Source organism: Astyanax mexicanus, chromosome 9 (assembly GCF_023375975.1).
Source record: "Astyanax mexicanus isolate ESR-SI-001 chromosome 9, AstMex3_surface, whole genome shotgun sequence".
In the NCBI taxonomy this organism is placed as follows: Eukaryota; Metazoa; Chordata; class Actinopteri; order Characiformes; family Acestrorhamphidae; genus Astyanax; species Astyanax mexicanus.
In genome coordinates, this window is record NC_064416.1 from 22,457,910 (window position 1) to 22,477,144 (window position 19,235).

General features: G+C 38.7%; 1 protein-coding gene across 1 annotated transcript; it reads right to left on the minus strand.

Annotated features, from left to right (window-relative positions):
- Positions 1 to 12,481: 12,481 nt before the first annotated feature.
- Positions 12,482 to 15,648, minus strand: foxl1 (forkhead box L1). Its single transcript, XM_015605788.3, has one exon. The coding sequence runs from the start codon at positions 15,312 to 15,314 to the stop codon at positions 14,229 to 14,231; it is 1,086 nt and encodes a 361-aa protein (XP_015461274.3). The 5' UTR covers positions 15,315 to 15,648; the 3' UTR covers positions 12,482 to 14,228.
- Positions 15,649 to 19,235: the final 3,587 nt, after the last annotated feature.

The following is a 19,235-nucleotide window of genomic DNA, read 5'->3' on the forward strand; positions in this document are numbered from 1 at the left end:
TGTCTGTTTTAAATGAATATAATGCCCACAGAAACACACACAATTTTTTTGTTCTTATTCTTCCCTTATTCCAGCTTGAAAAGTAGAAGCCAGAGCAAGGGTTCAACCATGCTACAGCACCCCAGAATCAGAGAGGGTCCACGTTTTTCTTGCTTAAGGGCAAAACAGTGGCGCTTAGTGGCCATGGGTATCAAACCCACAACCTGTAGAAGTCAGACTTCTTTAGAATGGGCCAGAGTGACCAAGTTTTTGTTAACCCCCTTAATAGAAGCCAGGGCAAATTCAGAGCAAAGGTTCACCTAGTTACAGCACACCAGGACCAGAGAAGATAAAAATACTTTGCTTAAGGGCCCAACAGTGGCAGTTTAGTGGCATAGGGTTAGAATCCACAACCTTTAGAAGTTAAAGCAAAGGTTAAGCCATGTTACATTATCCCAGAACCAGAAAAGGTCAAAGGAACTTGCCTAAGGGGACAAAAGTGGCAGCTTTGTGGTTGTGGGTTTTTATCCCACAACCTGTAGAAGTCAGAGCAAAGGTTGAGCCAGGTTAAAGCAGCCCAGAACCAGAGGAGGTCAAAGGAACTTCACTATGAGGCCAAAAGTGGCAGCTTCAAGGTCATGGGTGTTGAACCCAGAACCTTTTGAAAACAAGGCAGTGGTTCAGCCAGGCTTCAGCATCCCAGAACCAAATATAGTCAAAGCAACTTACTTAAGGGCACAACATTGGCAGTTTAGTGGCATGGGGTTCGAACCCACAACTTTTAGATGTTAAAGCAAAGGTCATCCCAGGATCAGAAAAGGTCAAAGAAACTTTCTTAGGGGTCCAAAAGTTGCAGCTTTGTGGTCATGGGTGTCGAACCCACAACCTTGTGACCAACAACCCAGCAATATAATCAGCGAGACACCACTGCACCATAGTGGAACCCACAGTGCCCCAGTAATGGAATCCTTTGTAATGGAAGTCTTTTCATAGACGTGTGCATATGTGTGGTGGTGCACTCTGCTTCCACCACATGTGGGTGTGTGTCCATGTGTCCCTGAGTATGACCAGGCCAATGCAGCACAATGTGGGAGCGTTTAAGACTCCCTGGCTGAGGGAGCTGCCAAATGGCTGCCATGGCTGGCTGAGTGAGTAAACAAACAGTGGTCACACCGGCCCTCTCTGATTGGACACGCAGTAATGAGCTGTGAAGGGCCAGACACTGGTGTCACACAAGGAGAGCTCCACTCCTGCTAATTAGTGCCAGACCCCGGGCTTAGCAAACGCTCTTATCTCACACATCACTCCTCGCTAATCACACCCCAAGCCTCGTCATCACACACACGGATACGTGCCTTTCTCCTCCTTCCCCTGCTTCTTTCCCTTTCATTAATAGTCTGTGCAATCACCTTGTTGCTATTTCCCTTTTTTAAATCCTAAAGTCGACACTCTCTTCTTCTTTACTTTTACATTATTTAATTGTCTTTAATTATAGAAAGCAATCTAAAAATGAGTCAGTTATTAAATAGAATAAAATTAAAACAATGTTTCATGAAGTGTTGAACTGTTGCCAAATAATAAATGTACTTCTACTCCTATTCCTGAGATTATTCAATTAGAGGAACCTGTCCCAAAGTTGTAACCACAATTATATGATATATTTAATTGAATTAATGTTACAAAGTAACATTGTACATTCACTGCAAATGCTTTAACAAAAAATGCTTTAATAGTAATATTATCATAGTACCACCAAACAATGTGCTAAAATCATCTTGATTTCAATTTTAAAACTTTTTTGTAACTCCTACATTACAGTGATCAATTCATTAAATTAAAAATAAAAGTGATCAATAAATGTGTTTTCATGATAATATAATAGTACAACTGGACACAATGTATTATTTGCATTCATGAGTGTCCAACTTTTGCATGTTTGATCAATAGATTACTGTCCCCAACATTACTGTCATAGGCACAACAGCCTGGGATATCTATTAAATAAATATTAAATAAATATGTTTTTATGTCAGAACCATGCAAAAAATGATTGTCAGAAATATGGCATATGTTGGCCATGAGAAAAGAGTAACATTTTTGGTATCTGGAAAAGTAAATAACTGAATCATGTGTCTGTTCTTATCCTAATCATAAAGCAGATTTATTCAGAATCAATATTGTTCATATTATTAGAACAGTTTGTCATAAAAAAAGAAAAGCTGATTGTTCACTTTATCTGTATGTTTTTAATGTTAATATTATTTTAGCTGTTGTGTAATGTTATGTAATGATAGGAAAGCCGTTGTCTTTTAAATGTTTTGGTGAAAAAGTGAAAGGTGTCACTATTGCAAAACACTTGTTGTGATTGTACTGATATGTTTTCAGTTTTATTATCAGTATCTTTTTAACTGTTTGGAAATTAAAGTTAAATGCATTTCTTTCTGAAACTAATGTTCAGTATTTTATTGGCAGTATGATTGTAAGGGATAGCTTGAGAACTCAAAAGGCACCTTTTGGGATAACCTGCTCAGTCCTGACCCTCATTAAGTATGTACCTTAAACCATGAGAACATTGTATTTACATAATTACTGGCCAGCTGAAGAATCACTCCTACAGTATATATTAATGCATGGTTTGGGTTTGGTGTCCCGGCTGTGGTCAGTGTAGCTGGTGAACTGAGGGGGATTTCAGAGGCTGCTGCACTTCTTGATCCCTCTTAGGGAGGCTTAAACTGGTTTGAGTTTCCCCTCCAAGATTAAGTGTAAAGCACACAGCTGGGTGGTCTCTGACAAGGGCAACACGCCTGCAGTAATGAGTAGCCTATATGTGACACACAAACGCTTGTGTGTGTGTGTGTGTGTGTGTGTGAAGGTATTTGTAGACTTCCATAGGAACTCACACCACATCAGCAACACATCTGGGCTTTTAAAGTGGACGTGATTGCTTTGTGCTTATGTTGAACAAAAGAGGTCCCATTTTATAGGGAGTGTGTACTTCCTGTGCGTTCACATTCCAATTGCAGCAATATGGTGTAACCTGTCTAATACTGGCCTTTAACACTTTCATGCTATGTTATTTTAATCATGTCTCACAGATTGTATACACATTACAGCCTCAGGAGAATCACTGTTGCAGAATTTCGTCTATGAGAATAAAATATTGCTCATACAGAGGTTGATGGATTATTAAAGATATAAAGGTTTATTCCAGGCATTTATATGCTTTCCATTGTTGTGTGTAATGGATAATAGATAATGTACCAACAGTATTTTCAGTATATTAAAAATATACAAATTATCAGTATGGTCTTCCATTGTAGTTATTTTAAGTATTTCCGTAATGATTTACGTTAAAACTGCAAAAAAAAAGTTTTCTGTTATAGTAGGAAAAAAAATATTTTGAAACTAAAGTATGTGAACTAAAGTGTGGCTCAGAGTGGTCCAGCAGGCTAAGTACAGCCTCAATGATTGGGAGATCATGATGGTTCGAATCCTGGTCATGCAGCGTGTCATCAGCTACCAGAGCCCTTAGAGCACAATTGGTCTTGCTCTCTCCCCACATTACTCCAAAGGGTACTGTTGCTCAGCACAAGGCGTCTGTGAGCTGATGTATAGCGCACTGTGATGCTACGCGGCAATGCTGCATCAGCAGCAGTTTGAAAAGAGCCGACGGCTAACTTCACATGTATCGGACAAGGCATGTACTTCACCCTCCTGGTGTAGGGGCATCACTAGTGATAGGGGGAGTCCTAATGGTTCTAGTGGGTTGGGTAACTGGCCTTGTAAACTGGGGAAAAAAAAGAAAATGTAAGATCAGTAAGATCTTCTGCTGATTCATAAATCCGTTTCTGAAAATTGTGAGGTGGGGCCTCCATGGCTCTCATCAATGAGCCTTGGTCACCCATGACTCTGATGAGGTTATCGGTTGTCTTTTCCTCAAGGATTTTGAATTACATGCATTGATCACTGCATTCTAGTGCTTGCAGTACTAGATTTTTTTTTTGTTTAAAAAAAATAATTGACTAGTTGACTAGTTTTAGTTTTAATAGCTAAAACAAAAATAAACTCTGGAGGTTCTTATTTGTACTTTGAAAAGAGGCTTTGGCTATCTTCACCTGTATTGGAGGAGGCATGTGGTAATGTTAGGGGGAATCCTAATGAGTGGGTTGGGTAATTGGCCTTGTAAATGGGGGAGAAAATGGGATAAAAGTTAAAAAAAGAAAAAAGTAAGATCAGAGGATTTTTTGGAGATCTCTCTGATGAGAATGTTTATTTGCACTGAGCTTTCCAGCTCTCGTCATTTTCTTGGTTTAATGATTTATGAATCAGCAGATAAAGACTGAGTTTACCATTCTGATATCTCCATATTCACAGGAGCTTATGTATCAGCACCATTAGTAGTGCCACAATTGCTCAGGTAACCAGTAAAAGCTTTTGTGCTCAGAAACACTACCAGACCACTCTCAATTTGAAAAATTAATATATTTAGCTTTGCAAGAATGACCACAGAAACATGCTGATGCCATTTATTAGAAACGTTTGTCCTTTCCCCACTGAGAAACATCTTCAAAATTGTGTGTTGTTACAAAAAGAAAAGGATCACAAAAGAAGATGCGGGATAAGAGAACAAATGCAGCCTGTAACAGAGCTGGACAGATAAAAGGCACAGTAAAAGCCGTGCAGTGCATGGGTGGCCACACTTTTATATAAACATGATGCAACAAGGGTGTCACACTTGCCTGGAGGCCAATGACCTAAAGTCTTTGGGTGGGAGGGTGGAAAGGCCTTCAGCAAACAGATTTCTAAACCAAACTGAGCAACAGCTGCATTGTGAATAACCAACGGCCTAATCTAATCTAACTAATACAACACTGAGTCTCTCATTTTCATCAAGATAAACTTTAGACGTTGCCACACCATGAATGTATTTAAGTCACGACTATGCATTATGCTGAGGGTAATCCAGTGCTGAGATGATTCACTCTGAGAGCTGCTCGTTCAGCAGCTGTGTTACACACTCTTGCATTTTTTGGCTTGTGTGGGCTGAACCAGAGGTGGCCATTTCTGTTCCAGCTGGTGTATAATCCACTAAGATACTGGTTACTTGTGTAAGAGTTTGTTTGGCTCATGCAACAACACTTGAAAGTTTATTTCTAAATACTTCTCTGTTACTGTATTTTCACGGCTGGATCCAGGCATGTTCATTTCTGTGTATGGCCATATGTAGGAGTGGGGCCAATATTTATTGTTCTAACCTCATGTTACAGCTTTCCAGTCAAGAAGTCTTTAAATGGTATGTAAACGTTCAATCTGCAGTGAGTTCACTCTGACAAAAAGGCTTTTCAACACATGCTTGCACCTTTTAAATGCAGTTGTTTAAGGTTTTAATGTGCAGTTTTCTGTGCAAGAATATGTGCATGTGTGTGTATTTGTCACAGCATGTAAAAAATACATAATTAGACTTTTCCATCAAAAGTTATAAAATTGAGTACATCTCCACAAGACCTCTGTATCTGACTGGCACCAAGAATAATGTTAGCAGCAGGTATTTTTGTTACTGAAAGTTGTAGGATGGGCCTTTATGGATCTCATCAAAGGGCCTTGGGGACCCAAGACCCTTTCACTGGGTTATCAGTTGTCTTTTTCTTAAGCAGTTTGGATTACATGAATAATTTTAGTTTCAATAGTTAAAACAAAAAGAAACTCTAGAGGTTCTTATTTGTACCTAGTTAGTGTTTTTAGTGTCAAATGCTCATTTCCAATTGTATTCTATTTCAAATGACACCTGAACACGGGCTCTTAATTAAACTTCCACATTCAGTGATTTCTAGGCTATTCATATAAAAAGGAAAATAAATACCTTTGAAAAGTAATTAATTTGAAAGCACTGCGGGACGTTTTCTATTTTCTTATAGGAAATTGTATCTGGAATGCTCCTACAGGTAATATAGCAGCAGTACTACACAGTTTACTAGCATTTCTATCTATTAGTGTCTTATTAAACCAGTCCTACACACAGTACTGTCCAATCTCTATCTGTGAACACATTTCCATGGGGTTTGGATGCACGAAACACCATAACATTTTGTCACCAACTGTAACTGTCATCAAACGTAATTGTAATGAAGTCAACTCAGGTGTGATGTCATGCCCAGCTCTGACATCTGAGGTAAATGTAACACAACATTACATGCATATAGGGTTTAAGGGACTATTCAAGTTTTGGTACCACTTTAAAATAAGACTACCTTTATAAAGGGTTTATAAATGGTTTACAATTAGTTTATTATTGGTTGCTAATTAGGTTGTAAATGCCTTAAAAATCATTAATAATCAGTTATAACACATACGTAGCAAGGGCAACAATGACCTGTTGTTTGCCAAATAGTGAACCATATCACACAGCCATCTATATTGTTGCCCTTTCTACGTATATGTGTTATAACTGATTATTAATGATTTTTAAGGCATTTACAACCTAATTATTAACCATTTATTACCTAATTGTAAACCATTTATAAACCCTTTATAAAGGAAGTCTTATTTTAAAGTGGTACCCACGTTTTAACACCCTAAAAAGTGCAGTATAATATATTGTCTGCATCTAAAGAGGAAAAAAAACTGTAATCCTTGTCACACATTAATCCGGAAAGATTATGGGATCCAGATATACACACATACAGATCACACATGTCCACATCACCGTGTGTGTCCCAGCATGTTGGTGTCATAAAGAAACGTAGCTCAGTGTTCTGCTCTCCTCATGCAGATAATGATGTATAAAACTGTGTGCCAGGAAGCGTAACTTGATTAGCAGGGAATGTTCCTCACAGCGATGCCATCAATCTTCATCATAGCCCCACCCTCCCACTGCACTGAGCATGTATTTGGACAAGTGAGCCACGTTTATATAGAGAGTGAAAATATATAACAAACAGCAAGATTAAATCCCTTTTGAAGATGGTGCTTTTAAACGGTGTGATTAAACGCTGACTGGAGCTGTGATTGCACATGAGATGAGGGTGATGACACTTCAAGCAGCCAACCTCATTTCTTTCCTCAGGAACGGCCCCAGGGCCATCCATCAGGCCTATAGTCAACTCAGTGCTGGATGAGTTCCTTCAGGAGATCCATGGGTAGTAGAAGTGTGAGCAAAGCCGTGAGGCCTCTTCTTCTGCATAATGGATCATCTTCTTTAGTAAAACGGATGGATTTTTAAACTTCAAATGAAAGTATCTTCACTTATACAAGTATATGTCAAAAAGTGGTTGATTATTTTATATTTTTTCCCTCCCTTTTTCATTTCTTTTAATTTTTTATGCTATTTTGTTGGTTGACCACATGGACTGTTCATTTAAATTATTTTCTTATAGAGTTATAAAATGATTAAATATTTTTTTTATATTTAGTTTGACCTTTATATAATTGCAGACACTATGAGCCATAGATATTTTATGGTTCATCAGGTAAACTTAATTACGTTTGTTAATATACATCCATTCCTGCATTTTAGGCCTGCAACATGTTCCAAAAAAGTTGCGATGGTGCAACTGTAGAATTCTGCCTTATGTTAACCGTGTCCAGGCGTGGTGTCAACTTCTCTGGGCTTGGGGGCATCCTGTACTGTTACACGTCTTAGGGGGCAAAAATGAGACAAAATAAGACCTCAAACACTTCATTGCTTGGTGCCCTTAGACCCAAAACTTCTTTTAAGTATTGTGAGAAGCAATGTCAACATTACAAAGTGGTATATGCTTTACTGCATCTACTTCTTTTGGAATATAATACAGACTTAAAAGGCAGAAATTTATATTTTATGAATAATATGTATATTATTAAATACAGTTTTTCTCAGTCGATTTGGTACTTTTCTCAGATCAGAATTGAAGTTCTCAAAACAGTTCCTTCAGTCTTCACATCTCCTTGTCACTTGTGCACATCATAATTGAATTTCTCATTGTGTTTCACATTTTGCAAATGTCTTTGTCATTATTACTAATGTTCATGTACAATTTTTAGCATTTTTTTGCATTATCCATTGCTTATGTCGTGCTCATCAAAATGTGTTGTTCTGAATATCTATGCAATTGTCTTACCCTCCAAAACATTTAGTCTTTAGGTCATTGCCTCGGTCATTACATGCAAAAGTGCTGAAAAGTTTATCATGATCTCTCAGGCATAATTTATACATTTCTATAAAACTTTGTTGGTAAAGTTGGTACAATCCTAGCCTTACAATAACTGAAGCTGGTTGCCGGTGCAGCCAAATGTTGGAAGAACAACTGTGTCTTCGATCATTCAAAAGCATTACAAGGGAAGATATTCAGTGTGACGTGGATGAAAACATATGGCCCAACAGAGAGGAGAGTCAGAATGCATAAAGAAAGCACTATAATTGCTTAAGTTGTTGTCTCAGGTTGTTTTGAATGTTTAGAGTAAGTTTGTAATTTTGTAGTTTTTTCTTTGTGTTATGTACAGAGTGCTGCCAAACAGCTGTCTGTCTTTCCTGAACTTCTGTCAGATTTTTTGTCAACAAATCGCAGTGCAAACAATACAGTAAAAGAATATTATTCAAAATGTTTGATTACAGTCCAATTTCTTGCTGTTAGTCTCCCACAAACAGTCATGATTAACCATGTTTTGTGTAAGTTTGTATTTTGTGTGTAACACATACAGTTTTAATTGATTTGATTAGAATCAAAAGTTTGTTTCCATCAGAATATAATTACAATATACACTGTCCATTGTTGACAACATGTCTAAGTATTTTGACTGCCTTGTTCAGAGGCAATGACACACAGACTAGGCATTCTGATGGTACTGACAAACTGAATGAAATTAATATTTGCTTTTGAAGCAAAAACACAGAATTGTGAGTAAGGTACATGCTTTTGCAGGTATTTCATTGAGTTTTGCTGTTTGCACTAACTGCTATAAGAAACGCACTTGTTGTGATGCCAATCATGATGTGAGAAATGTTCCAAATCGACTGAAAAAACTGTAAAAGCTGACCAGAAAAAAACAGAAATATCCTAGGTTTAAACTGTCTGCAATCAAAGGCCCACAATTATATTATATATATATATATATATAATTTTTTTTTTTTCAATCCCATTTTTTTTTGTCTGATTTGGGGCTATACAACCATTCCCCCATGTGTAGGCCTGCAGCACATTCTACAAAAAAGTTTAAACAGGAGCAAACTAGAGCTAGTAATCAAAAAGTAAAACAAAATATCATTTTAAACAGGTAATGTCATCAGGTGATTGTATTTACGATTTTGTACGACAAAAGATCACAATGGATTTCCATCTTTCTTACTTCTTATAGTGCATAATATTGATAAACAGTTTTTAATGCATAAAGGGCAAGGGCAAAAGCTTAATTTAAATACCCCTGGTCTCTGTTCCCTCTGATGACAATGCATCAAGGATGCTGAATCACCACCCTAATTCATCCCAAACTCATCCCAATAGCACTGGATGGAGCACCATCATTCCAAAAAAAAAAAAACAGTCCTTCCACTGCTCCACAGCTCAGTGCTGGGGGGCTTTATACCCCTTTGTAGCCCAAACCTGGAATTAGACATGGCGCCAAAACTTACTACTTACTACTGTTTGCACATTTGTGTCAGCATTTTCTTGTTATTAATGAATACATTAATTCAAAGGGGTGTCCACAAACATTTTGATTTAGTTCACTGTATTGTATATAGAAAAGTATAGACTGTGTATAGTTGCAACACCATTTTTACTGCCCTCAGAAACTCGAGTAGTCCACTCTTCTGCTCTGCCCCTAGGTTTAGCTGCTCTGTGAGAGGAAAAAAAAGAAACAAAGAAAAAACTTGCACTCATATTTGACGTTTCTCACACTGGAGCACTTGTGGTCCTGAGTGCAGAAAGAGGGAGCGTTCTGTTTCCCATCAAAATAAATGAGAACAAGGAGACGACCCTCTCTGAGACTTATACGTGGATCTTGTACAGTTTAAACACTTACGAGGATCATCTTTCTTTTTGCTGTTTATTTGAATATGAAGCTGCAGAAAGAGTCAACCCAAACTGAAAATGCTGCTCTCTGATTTTCCCTCTAATCTGCGGCCCATCAACGTTGAGTTGTTGAGAAAACATTCGCCATGTGCAATATTATGTTTGTGGAAAGATGAGGAAGACTGAGGCATGGTTCAGTAGGCACTTTCTCTGCACTGGTAATTATATGTCTGCTCATAAAATGGCCATGTAATTCATTAAATTCACTTTTATTTGTTTTAGAAAAAAAGGGAAATTTAAATATAATATGTAGACTGACACACGATCACAGTCATAACACACAAAGGCCTGATACTGTAATGGTCTTTGAATGGTAGGTGATTTGCAGACCTTCCAGCTCAGTCTGGACCTGATTTAATCTAATGTAAAGGGCCTATATCAAGGATTTATATTACATTATAGTTTGTCTGCTTGCATCCTTTTTTAAAGATGTAGTAGGTTTATATATACCAAAAATAATTTGAGTTGAACCTCTCATTATCACCTAATTAAACATGTTGATTAGTTACTGAACCTTTAATGCTTCAAAATTACTTTTTTAGATGACAGTAATATTCCCATTGAATTTTATGACTTTACACAAACGGTCAATCCTAAATGGGCCACGTGGAGGAGTGAATGAACATGAAAAGCTAAAATTATTTTTTAAAATTAAAGTTATTCAAAGTACAAGCTTGTGGTATGTAGTAAATTTGTAAACAGGCTTTTTTTCTTATCCCAAAAAAGACCAGTAAAGACCATAGATGTAGGCATATAGTCAGAATGTATTGTCAGTAAATTGTTTGAGATGTAGGTTGGAGGAACACAAATTTGCTTTCTTAGCTAAGTGTTCTATGAACTCCAGCTGCTGTATAGACTTGTTCAGTTCTACCAGGATCTAATAAACAAATAAATCTATAAACACTGGGTGCTGGGTGGAACCTGTAAATACTGTCCTTCTTTAATGAGAGCTTTGGAAGTTGATCCTAACATATACAATTACAGTGTTTTATTTAATTATATATTATGTAATATTTTCAAACAAATAATATTTTGCCTTTTTGGTACCATGGTTTTTTTATTTATAATCCAAACTTTTTCCCTTTTTACCCCATAATAAGAGTTGTTCATGGATGCATTGTTTGCAGATTGTTACATTTACATTGGCTTTTATTTGACTGCAGACAGCATGAACTATATATAGATATTTCATGTTTGTTTCTGAACAACTTAATATACAGTACATGCATTCCTGCATTTTATGCCTGCAATTCATTCTAAAAGACAAAAATCATATTATCATCCCCCTGTTGTAGTTAATACAAAGATTAGTCACAGGCACTAACAGTCCTTATGAGATACATGCAAATGTGCTGTGTTTTAATGTCGTCACAAAAACAATGATTTTTGAAATTAAAATCTGCAGTTTAATTTCCATAAATGTTCTGTATTGACAAATTAGACTAATATTTTGAGTTCTAGCATATAATAGATATACAGTAAGGGTCACAATGTAATGATTAACTAGTAGTAGAGTCCTGCATGTTGCTAAGGTTACCTGTTTTGAATGAGTTGAATGGGTTCTAGTACAAACCTTTAAACACTAAACAGATCATTCTGTAAGCTTCAGTACCTTTGAGTGTGCTGAGTCCAGTGACTCTAGACCTGGTCACTGACTAAATGCCCCATCTCACTGTTTATTAGAGTTAATTATTTGAGAGCACTTTGTACAATCTGCAGCCATGGGTGTAGAGTGTAAATGTTGACATCAAGTCCTAATGAGTTGAACTGACTATCATTTTCCCTTCATTACGGGCTTATGAGATCCTACTGGCCGGCTGTAGAGTGGGCTTAGTGGTCCGGGCCTATAGAGCAGCCAGCGTCACCGCCTGCTCCATCTAAGGAGCCCATCTGTGAGGAGGAGGACAGATGGGAGCCGCTGATTGAGAGACACTGCCTCTCTCACTCTTTCCCTCTCTTTCTCTCTCTCCAAATGTTGGGTGGATGTCGTTCTATTTACACTTCTGACCAAAAGAATCCTATACACAGGAAATGCTTGTGAATGTGAGTTCCCCTTGCTCAAATGTGGGGAAGTTTATTTATTTCCATGAGCATTCCTGATTCGCACTCTCTGAGGCTGCAGTGTGAGGCCACTGCGCTGAGTGAGAATCATGGCTATATATAGTGGCAGTGAACACGGCGGCGGCGGTTACCGAAGGGGCTGGTTCTTTGTACTAAGATTAGACTTTGTCCTAAAGATAAATAAAATTTATTGAGGAATTCTATTTAAAAGTGTTTTCAGCTTCTGTATTTGGTCTCACAAAATAGGCACGAGCCTTCAGGTTCACATCATGAAATTTAGGCCTAAATTGTGAGCAAAATGACCTTGTCCTGTTCAAGATCATGTCTCTTAAAGAAGCAAATCCTTTTTTTAAAAAAAAGTGGGTTTTGAGCGATAAATTATACAAAGACATACGTAGATCTGAACAAACGTATTTACTTATGTGGAAAAACAACACTTTATTTATACAACAGGCATCAGTTGTGTTTGCATCCCAGTCTTTCTTCCTTTTAACATCTGAATCAGACAGTTTCACCCTTGCTGTGTTTCCTTTCCCACTAAAAAGGTTCACAACTGTTTTCATCCATGAGGTACTTAAGGAGAGGAGAGAAGCTACGGCATTATACAATTTGTAATTTGTCTTGTATTCCTATTACAAGTGCAGAAAGGAGCATAATAAAAACCATAGTTCAAATAAACATTTACATTTACACAGCAACATCCGCGAGGGTTTGCGTCGCCCGGCTCTCCGCGGGTAATCCATCAACAGGAGTAACTACTGTCAGCCATTCATGAACCTGCAAATGGGCCACCCAGGCTGTGCCAACCCTGAATAATAATAATAATAATAATAATAATAATAATAATAATAATAATAATAATAATAATAATAATAAACTTCACTTTACGGAGAAGACAGGTTATGTCTTTTTCAAGCGTTTCTGTATAAAATATTAAAGTGTTAAAGTTACTGAATCTTATCCAGTTATTACAATAAAAAGCTGTAGTTTAAAGTTTACAAAAAAGAACTTATGGGCTGGATTCAGGTACTGTGGGCCATCAGATAGCTCAGGACAATATATTGTTTTAGCCACCCCATCTCAGTGTATGTAGAATGTGTATGTATAATGGGCACATTAAGAAAATTAACATTTTTTTGCTGCTTAATACTAAATGCAAACTCATACTGTTCTTGTTTTACATGATATATCTCCAACAGTCAATCACATCTGCTCAGCATAATTTACTCCAATCTCCAATACACAGACTGCATTATAAATAGCATGACATGCTGGATCACTGACTTCTGGTAAAATCTAGAGAAAATACTTGAGTCTTAATGTTGTAATATCACACGAAAACAATATTACAATGTCAGTTTATGTTTGTTTTCCATTATAGCACAGCCCTTTACACAGTGTGTTCCATAAAAATAGGAAACAACCTTTTTGAAAAACATAAATGCATAAATGGTGCTGCTTTACACACAACATTCCTAAACTGCACCAGCAGACATTATGGAAGGTCAGATTTATTGCAATTGATTGCAATTAACACTGTGAAATCCCATATATATTAGAATGCCAGAATTAAAAAGCTATTTATATGGGCAATAGGATTTTATTTATTAAGTAAAAAAACACTTATATAATAACATTCATCCAGAAAAAAATAATTTTACATTAATGTGTTCATTTAAACATCTCCAAAAGACCCATTGTGGAGTCATAGATATGTATTACATAGAACTGTATTACATACAGTTATCATCCAGCAACTGATTTGGTAAATCAGCCCTTAGTAATATATTAAATCAGGTGAGCAGGTGATGGAATTGATTGGATCTCATCTACTTTCTACAAATGAAGAACTGCAGGTGCACTGTTCTTTAGTGTGATCTGGAGTTTGTACCAGCAGAAACTTCCTTATTGCTGAGATTAATTGTTTTAAATAATGTCCTTTACAGGTGCCTGAAACATCTGTACAGTACTGTACATAATACAATTCGTGCTGTTACAAATGCCATAAGCTATAGATCCTAAATGAGCCCCATCTACTCTCAGCTGGAGGTGGGAATAAACAGGTGATTATTGAATTGTCCTTTGATACCTGATGGCCCGTATAGCTTAGCAGTCCAGCCTCTGTCCACAGCTGCTGCTCACTCAGTACAGTCTCTCTACAGACTCCTCGCTGTAGCGCGCGCTCTCTGAGGCAGGCCACGTCACGCGTACGTAGGAGTGTAGCGGCTCGAGCACGAGCGGCGGCGGAGGCAGCGCCGGTGTGCGCGCCCCGTCCGTGCGTAAGCACGCGCAGTTCCGCTGGACCGCGCCGACCTTCCGCGCTAGGATGCTCTCGATGCTGAACGCCTTCGCCCTGTCCGTCGCCTTGCGCACCTCTGGCTCCGGCGCGCTCCCGGCCAGCGGGGCGCGCGCTGCGAGGCTCTCCGGGTCCGTTTTGTTTTTTTGCAGGGGAGAAGCGGGGCTTTTAGACGGAGAGACGGACATGATCGCGCAGTGGCCAGGCTTGCCAGTTGTGGAGCTTTTGCGCGCGGAGGAGTTGGGTGCGCGCACCTCTCCATGACACCGGACAGCAAGTTTGGTACTCTCCCCGTGATGCTGCTCCTCCTCCTCCTCTTCCTGCTCCGTATCATCTTCATAATCTTCATCTCGCGCCCCTTCTCCCGCCACAAACCTCTCTTTCTTGTCGTGGAGTTTGGAAACAGGGCGCGCTCCCACCCGTGCGTGTCCTCCACGAGCCCTCTTTTGAAGCGCCTTGTCGTCGCGCGCCTCCTCCTGTCCCCGGGCCTTCCTCTTCCTCCGCCGGTAGTTGCCGTTCTCGAACATGTCCAGGCACTTGGGGTCCAGCGTCCAGTAGCTGCCCTTGCCCGGGCGCCCCTTCTCCCGCGGCACTTTGACGAAGCAGTCGTTGAGCGACAGGTTGTGGCGGATGCTGTTCTGCCAGCCCTGCTTGTTGTCGTGGTAGAAGGGGAAGTTGTCCATGATGAACTGGTAGATGCCGCTGAGCGTGGCGCGCTCCTCGGGCGCGCTCTTGATGGCCATGGCGATCAGGGCGATGTAGCTGTAGGGCGGTTTCTGCGGGGGCTCCCGGCGTGCCGAGGCCAAGCCCAGCGCCGGGAACACGCCACCCAACTCGCCGCCGTACACGTAGATGAGGGGCGTCGAGCCGCTGAGGCCCAGCGCCGAGGCGCCCAGGCCGGCCTGCGCTGAGCGGTGGTGGTACAGACTCATGACTGGCTGCTGGACGAGAGTTTCAGCCCGGCCGAAGAGCGGCACACTGAGTCCATAGAGCTGCCGTTGTGGTGGCCGAGCGGCTCGCTCTACCTTCTCTCTGAAAAATGTTAAATAATCGTTGTACGTTTGCTGTTTTATGTTGACTTAGCGCTGGAAAATAAATCGGCTATGATAAACACTCGCTGGCTTCTCAAGCCCACCCACATTAATTAAAAGTTTCATTGGAGAGAGCGGGAGAGAACCCGCTGTTTTGCTTTACACCCGCTTTCAGGGTGTCCCCGCCCACACAAGACAAGCCACGCCCTTCCAATGATACTATTGGCCGCTTTGACTTCTCATACCCGTTTTCCGGCATAGTTGTTGTTTTTCCACCTGTTTTACGGTAAGCCCTATAGTCTATAGTCTGATTGGAAAAATAATAACTATAATGGAACTATAAAAAAAACATTTAAACCAAGAATAAAGGATCATGAATCATGAATGGATCCACAAAGCTCTATAAAAAATAAGGAGTCTAAATTTCTTCAGACCGTCTCAGTACACACGCAAGACTCGTAGACAATCACAGCCCAGAAAGGCGGAGCTTGCCGGAATACAGGTGGGGAACGCCCCAGCTCTCAGCCTCGTGTCCCCTCGCAGCCAGCCAATGGCTTGCTCGCTTATTCCCCTCATTTGTTTACAGAATTAGGCTGTTGATAAGTCTTGCCCACCCAAGACGAATCAAGCTGTGTTTATTTGGAAAAATTTCCGGGCACCCAATACATAAACGCGCTGATCTGATGTTTGAAATATCACGTCCACCCCTCGACGCTGAGAGTTGCTCGCACAGAGAGAGAACAAGCAAACACGACCGCGACCGCTTTCTTCTGGGACTTTCTTTCAGGGACTGGTTGGAGAGAAAACAAGAGAATGTAAAGAGGGAAATAACTTCAGGCTCGCAGCACTTTCCCAGCGAACAGGAAACGTTAGAAGAACGTTCAGGAACATTTTAAAAAGGTTCCAGGGACGTTATAGAGAAATAAAGTTACAGAAATAACGTTAATTAAATAATTAAAATGTAATTAGATGTATTAGTCGTTTGCGTTACAACGTTACACACCCAACCTTTTAAAACGGATCTAATTAAACGTAGACATGATTTTATTTATGCATAATAATAACATTGCATTACTTTTTGTAAGATGACTCTTCAATAATGGTAAAACAAGTCTAGACAGATTAAACATTCTGAGAATCAAAAGTCATAACATTTAACAGACCTTCATGGTTTTCACTGAAACCCTGGGGTGTTCCTTAATATATAAAAAAACAAGGATGTATTTGTTCCTATCAACAACATTCTTCACAAGTGACCTTGCAAGAACACAATTGCAAAAACACAAAAGCAGATGACAGCTATAGAGATGCTGTGTACTTTATATTTTTTATATTAAATTATACTAATGTACTCTATAATGGTAAAATCTGCCTTTCATACTGTTTAATTAAAGTGAACTGTGAACTTTGGATGAAAGATTTCACAATTTAACATCTTTTTGCCTTCATGTCAGCACAGAATTTGCAGTAAATTATGAAAAAATCCATTCATTCTCATTAAGAAAATCACCAATCAATCATTCTTGGTATTCTTGAGTATAGGAATGTAAATTAGACAGTTGAAGATAACACTCAAGAACACACCAGAATGCATATTAAAAAACAACCTTGTGTCTACCTGCACCATAATCCATATGTGTATCTCATTTCATTGTTTAATTTAATTTTGTTGTTTTTTATTTTAAAATACTTGAGGTAAGGTTTTGTTCACAGGAAAGTCTGTGGAGCTTCATGAAACACTTGTGGAAAGTTGTGTTGAGTGCAGATTCTGCATATAATCTTAACTAGGTCCACATTTGAAGAAGCATCACAGTTGTGAGAATAGGGTGGAAGAAAGGGCCTATGACAGCAGCTATTTCCAAAAAAGGAGAACTTGGCTGGACACTGGGGTAAACTATATTATTTGTGGATGTGTGCATGATGCTTTATATTATGTATTTTCCTGTTTATAGGAGTGAGGGGGATTATAACAACTTTACAAGTGCACACAGCTGGCCCGTGATTACATTACGTGTTTGGAGGTTTCAATGGATAAACTTAGAAGTTTTCCTGAGTTTGACTTTTCTCTCCACAGACAGTGATTCATAAAGTTTTAGACCAAAATACCAGACCCAACAAGCAATGAGCCTCAACGTGTGGGGACCAGACATGTTCTTCTGTTTGACAGCAGTCACTAACTTTTTTTTATGCCAGCAAATGAATCTGTCTTGGTAAGATACGTTCTGTGTGTGATTTACTCTGCACGAATAAGTAACAAAAAAAAAACACTAAACTGATCAGAAACTTTTTATACAACAATCTGTAGCAAATTTACCTTCAAATATTAGGGAGAATCATTGTCTCTCTGGGTCATCAGTACTGTGCTATGATAGAGCTGAATGAGACCTCTCAAAAGAACTGCTTGATGTTGGCAAAATGATTAATATTTTTGTAAAATCCTGTAATATTACCTTAACAGCTCAGTTCATGTCCTTCTTTCAATTCATACGCTGCTGTATTTGCTGGTTCTGCATTTCTTAGTTTGACATTAAATGCATGCAACTCCAAAGCATCTTAACTCTTACTTGTATTCACAAATTGGCACCATAATACTGTTTAATGTCTGATTCCAATTACATACCTGTATTCACACCCGAAAGTCTGGATTGAAAGTCTGGAGCCTGTATCAATGTTTGTTACATTGCCTAATTGTGATTTCACACTGCAGTTTAGTGAGCAAACTAAATAACTTCCTATCATCATCAGCTGTATGTGGAATGAGTTATCCTGCACTGTGATTATCCTAACACTGGTTCATCACACCCCTAGGTTACTTTATGACTAAATTTAGAACTATATCATTATCATTACAGTCCCAATTTGTAATATATTAATTTGTAATATATTAATTAGAGGATCCCCATCCAGCACAGCACCAGCCAGGGGAGGCAAACTGCAGACCTTAAGGGGACCGAGTACAGCTGCTCTTAGCAAACTGATTTAAACATTAAAATTATGATTCTGATTCACTGCAAGTTATTTGTGAGGTGGATCAATTGTTTCTGAAGCAGTAAATAGTTGCCAGTGTTCAGAACAAGGAGTGCCCTAAAGCAGGATTTAAAAAAAAGTAAGCTCACAATGAAAACTATCCTCAAGTTTATTTGAGTTATTAATACTGTGGGTACAGAGAAGGTACATATCCTGGATAATGGCCCCTAATTTGTGCAGTTTTCTCAAATAACTTTTCAGTTGTGCACCCATTAAAACAGTCAATTACATGCTGCCCTCTGGTGGGAGAGAGAGAGAAAGAGAGAGAGAGAGAGAGCATATCTGGCAACGGTTTCAGTAGGAACAGTGACTAAAGTGACATATTATTTTTACCAATATATATAAATATATGGTATTCTTCATTAGTCAGAAAATGATCAAGCATTTCATGTGTTGGATCAGATAAGTGACAGCAGAATTTACTTTTATTTTAATTCGAAGGCCAGGGGTGTCCCCAAGATTTGATTGCTATCTCTGAGCAAATATGTCAAACCGTTATTCATGTTTGTTAACATTATCTTATAGCCTTGATATATCATATTACTGCCACAGGAAAAAAGGTGATTAAGGATACAAGATAATATACTGAGGCAACAAAAATACATTTAGAACACAAGGTAATATATTGTCTCATGGTCTCAATTTTGTATCTTGTGGCCTCTAAATAATATGCTACAGCCAAAAGAAAACAATTATTAAGGCCAAATGATAATATAGTTAGGCCACAGATGTATTGTAATGTATTACCTTATGGTGTCAATTTCGTATCTAATAATAATATATATAATATACTGA

Excerpts from the sequence above, each read along its gene's own strand:
- foxl1 (XM_015605788.3), bottom strand. The coding sequence starts at position 15,314 with ATGAGTCTGTACCACCACCGCTCAGCGCAGGCCGGCCTGGGCGCCTCG.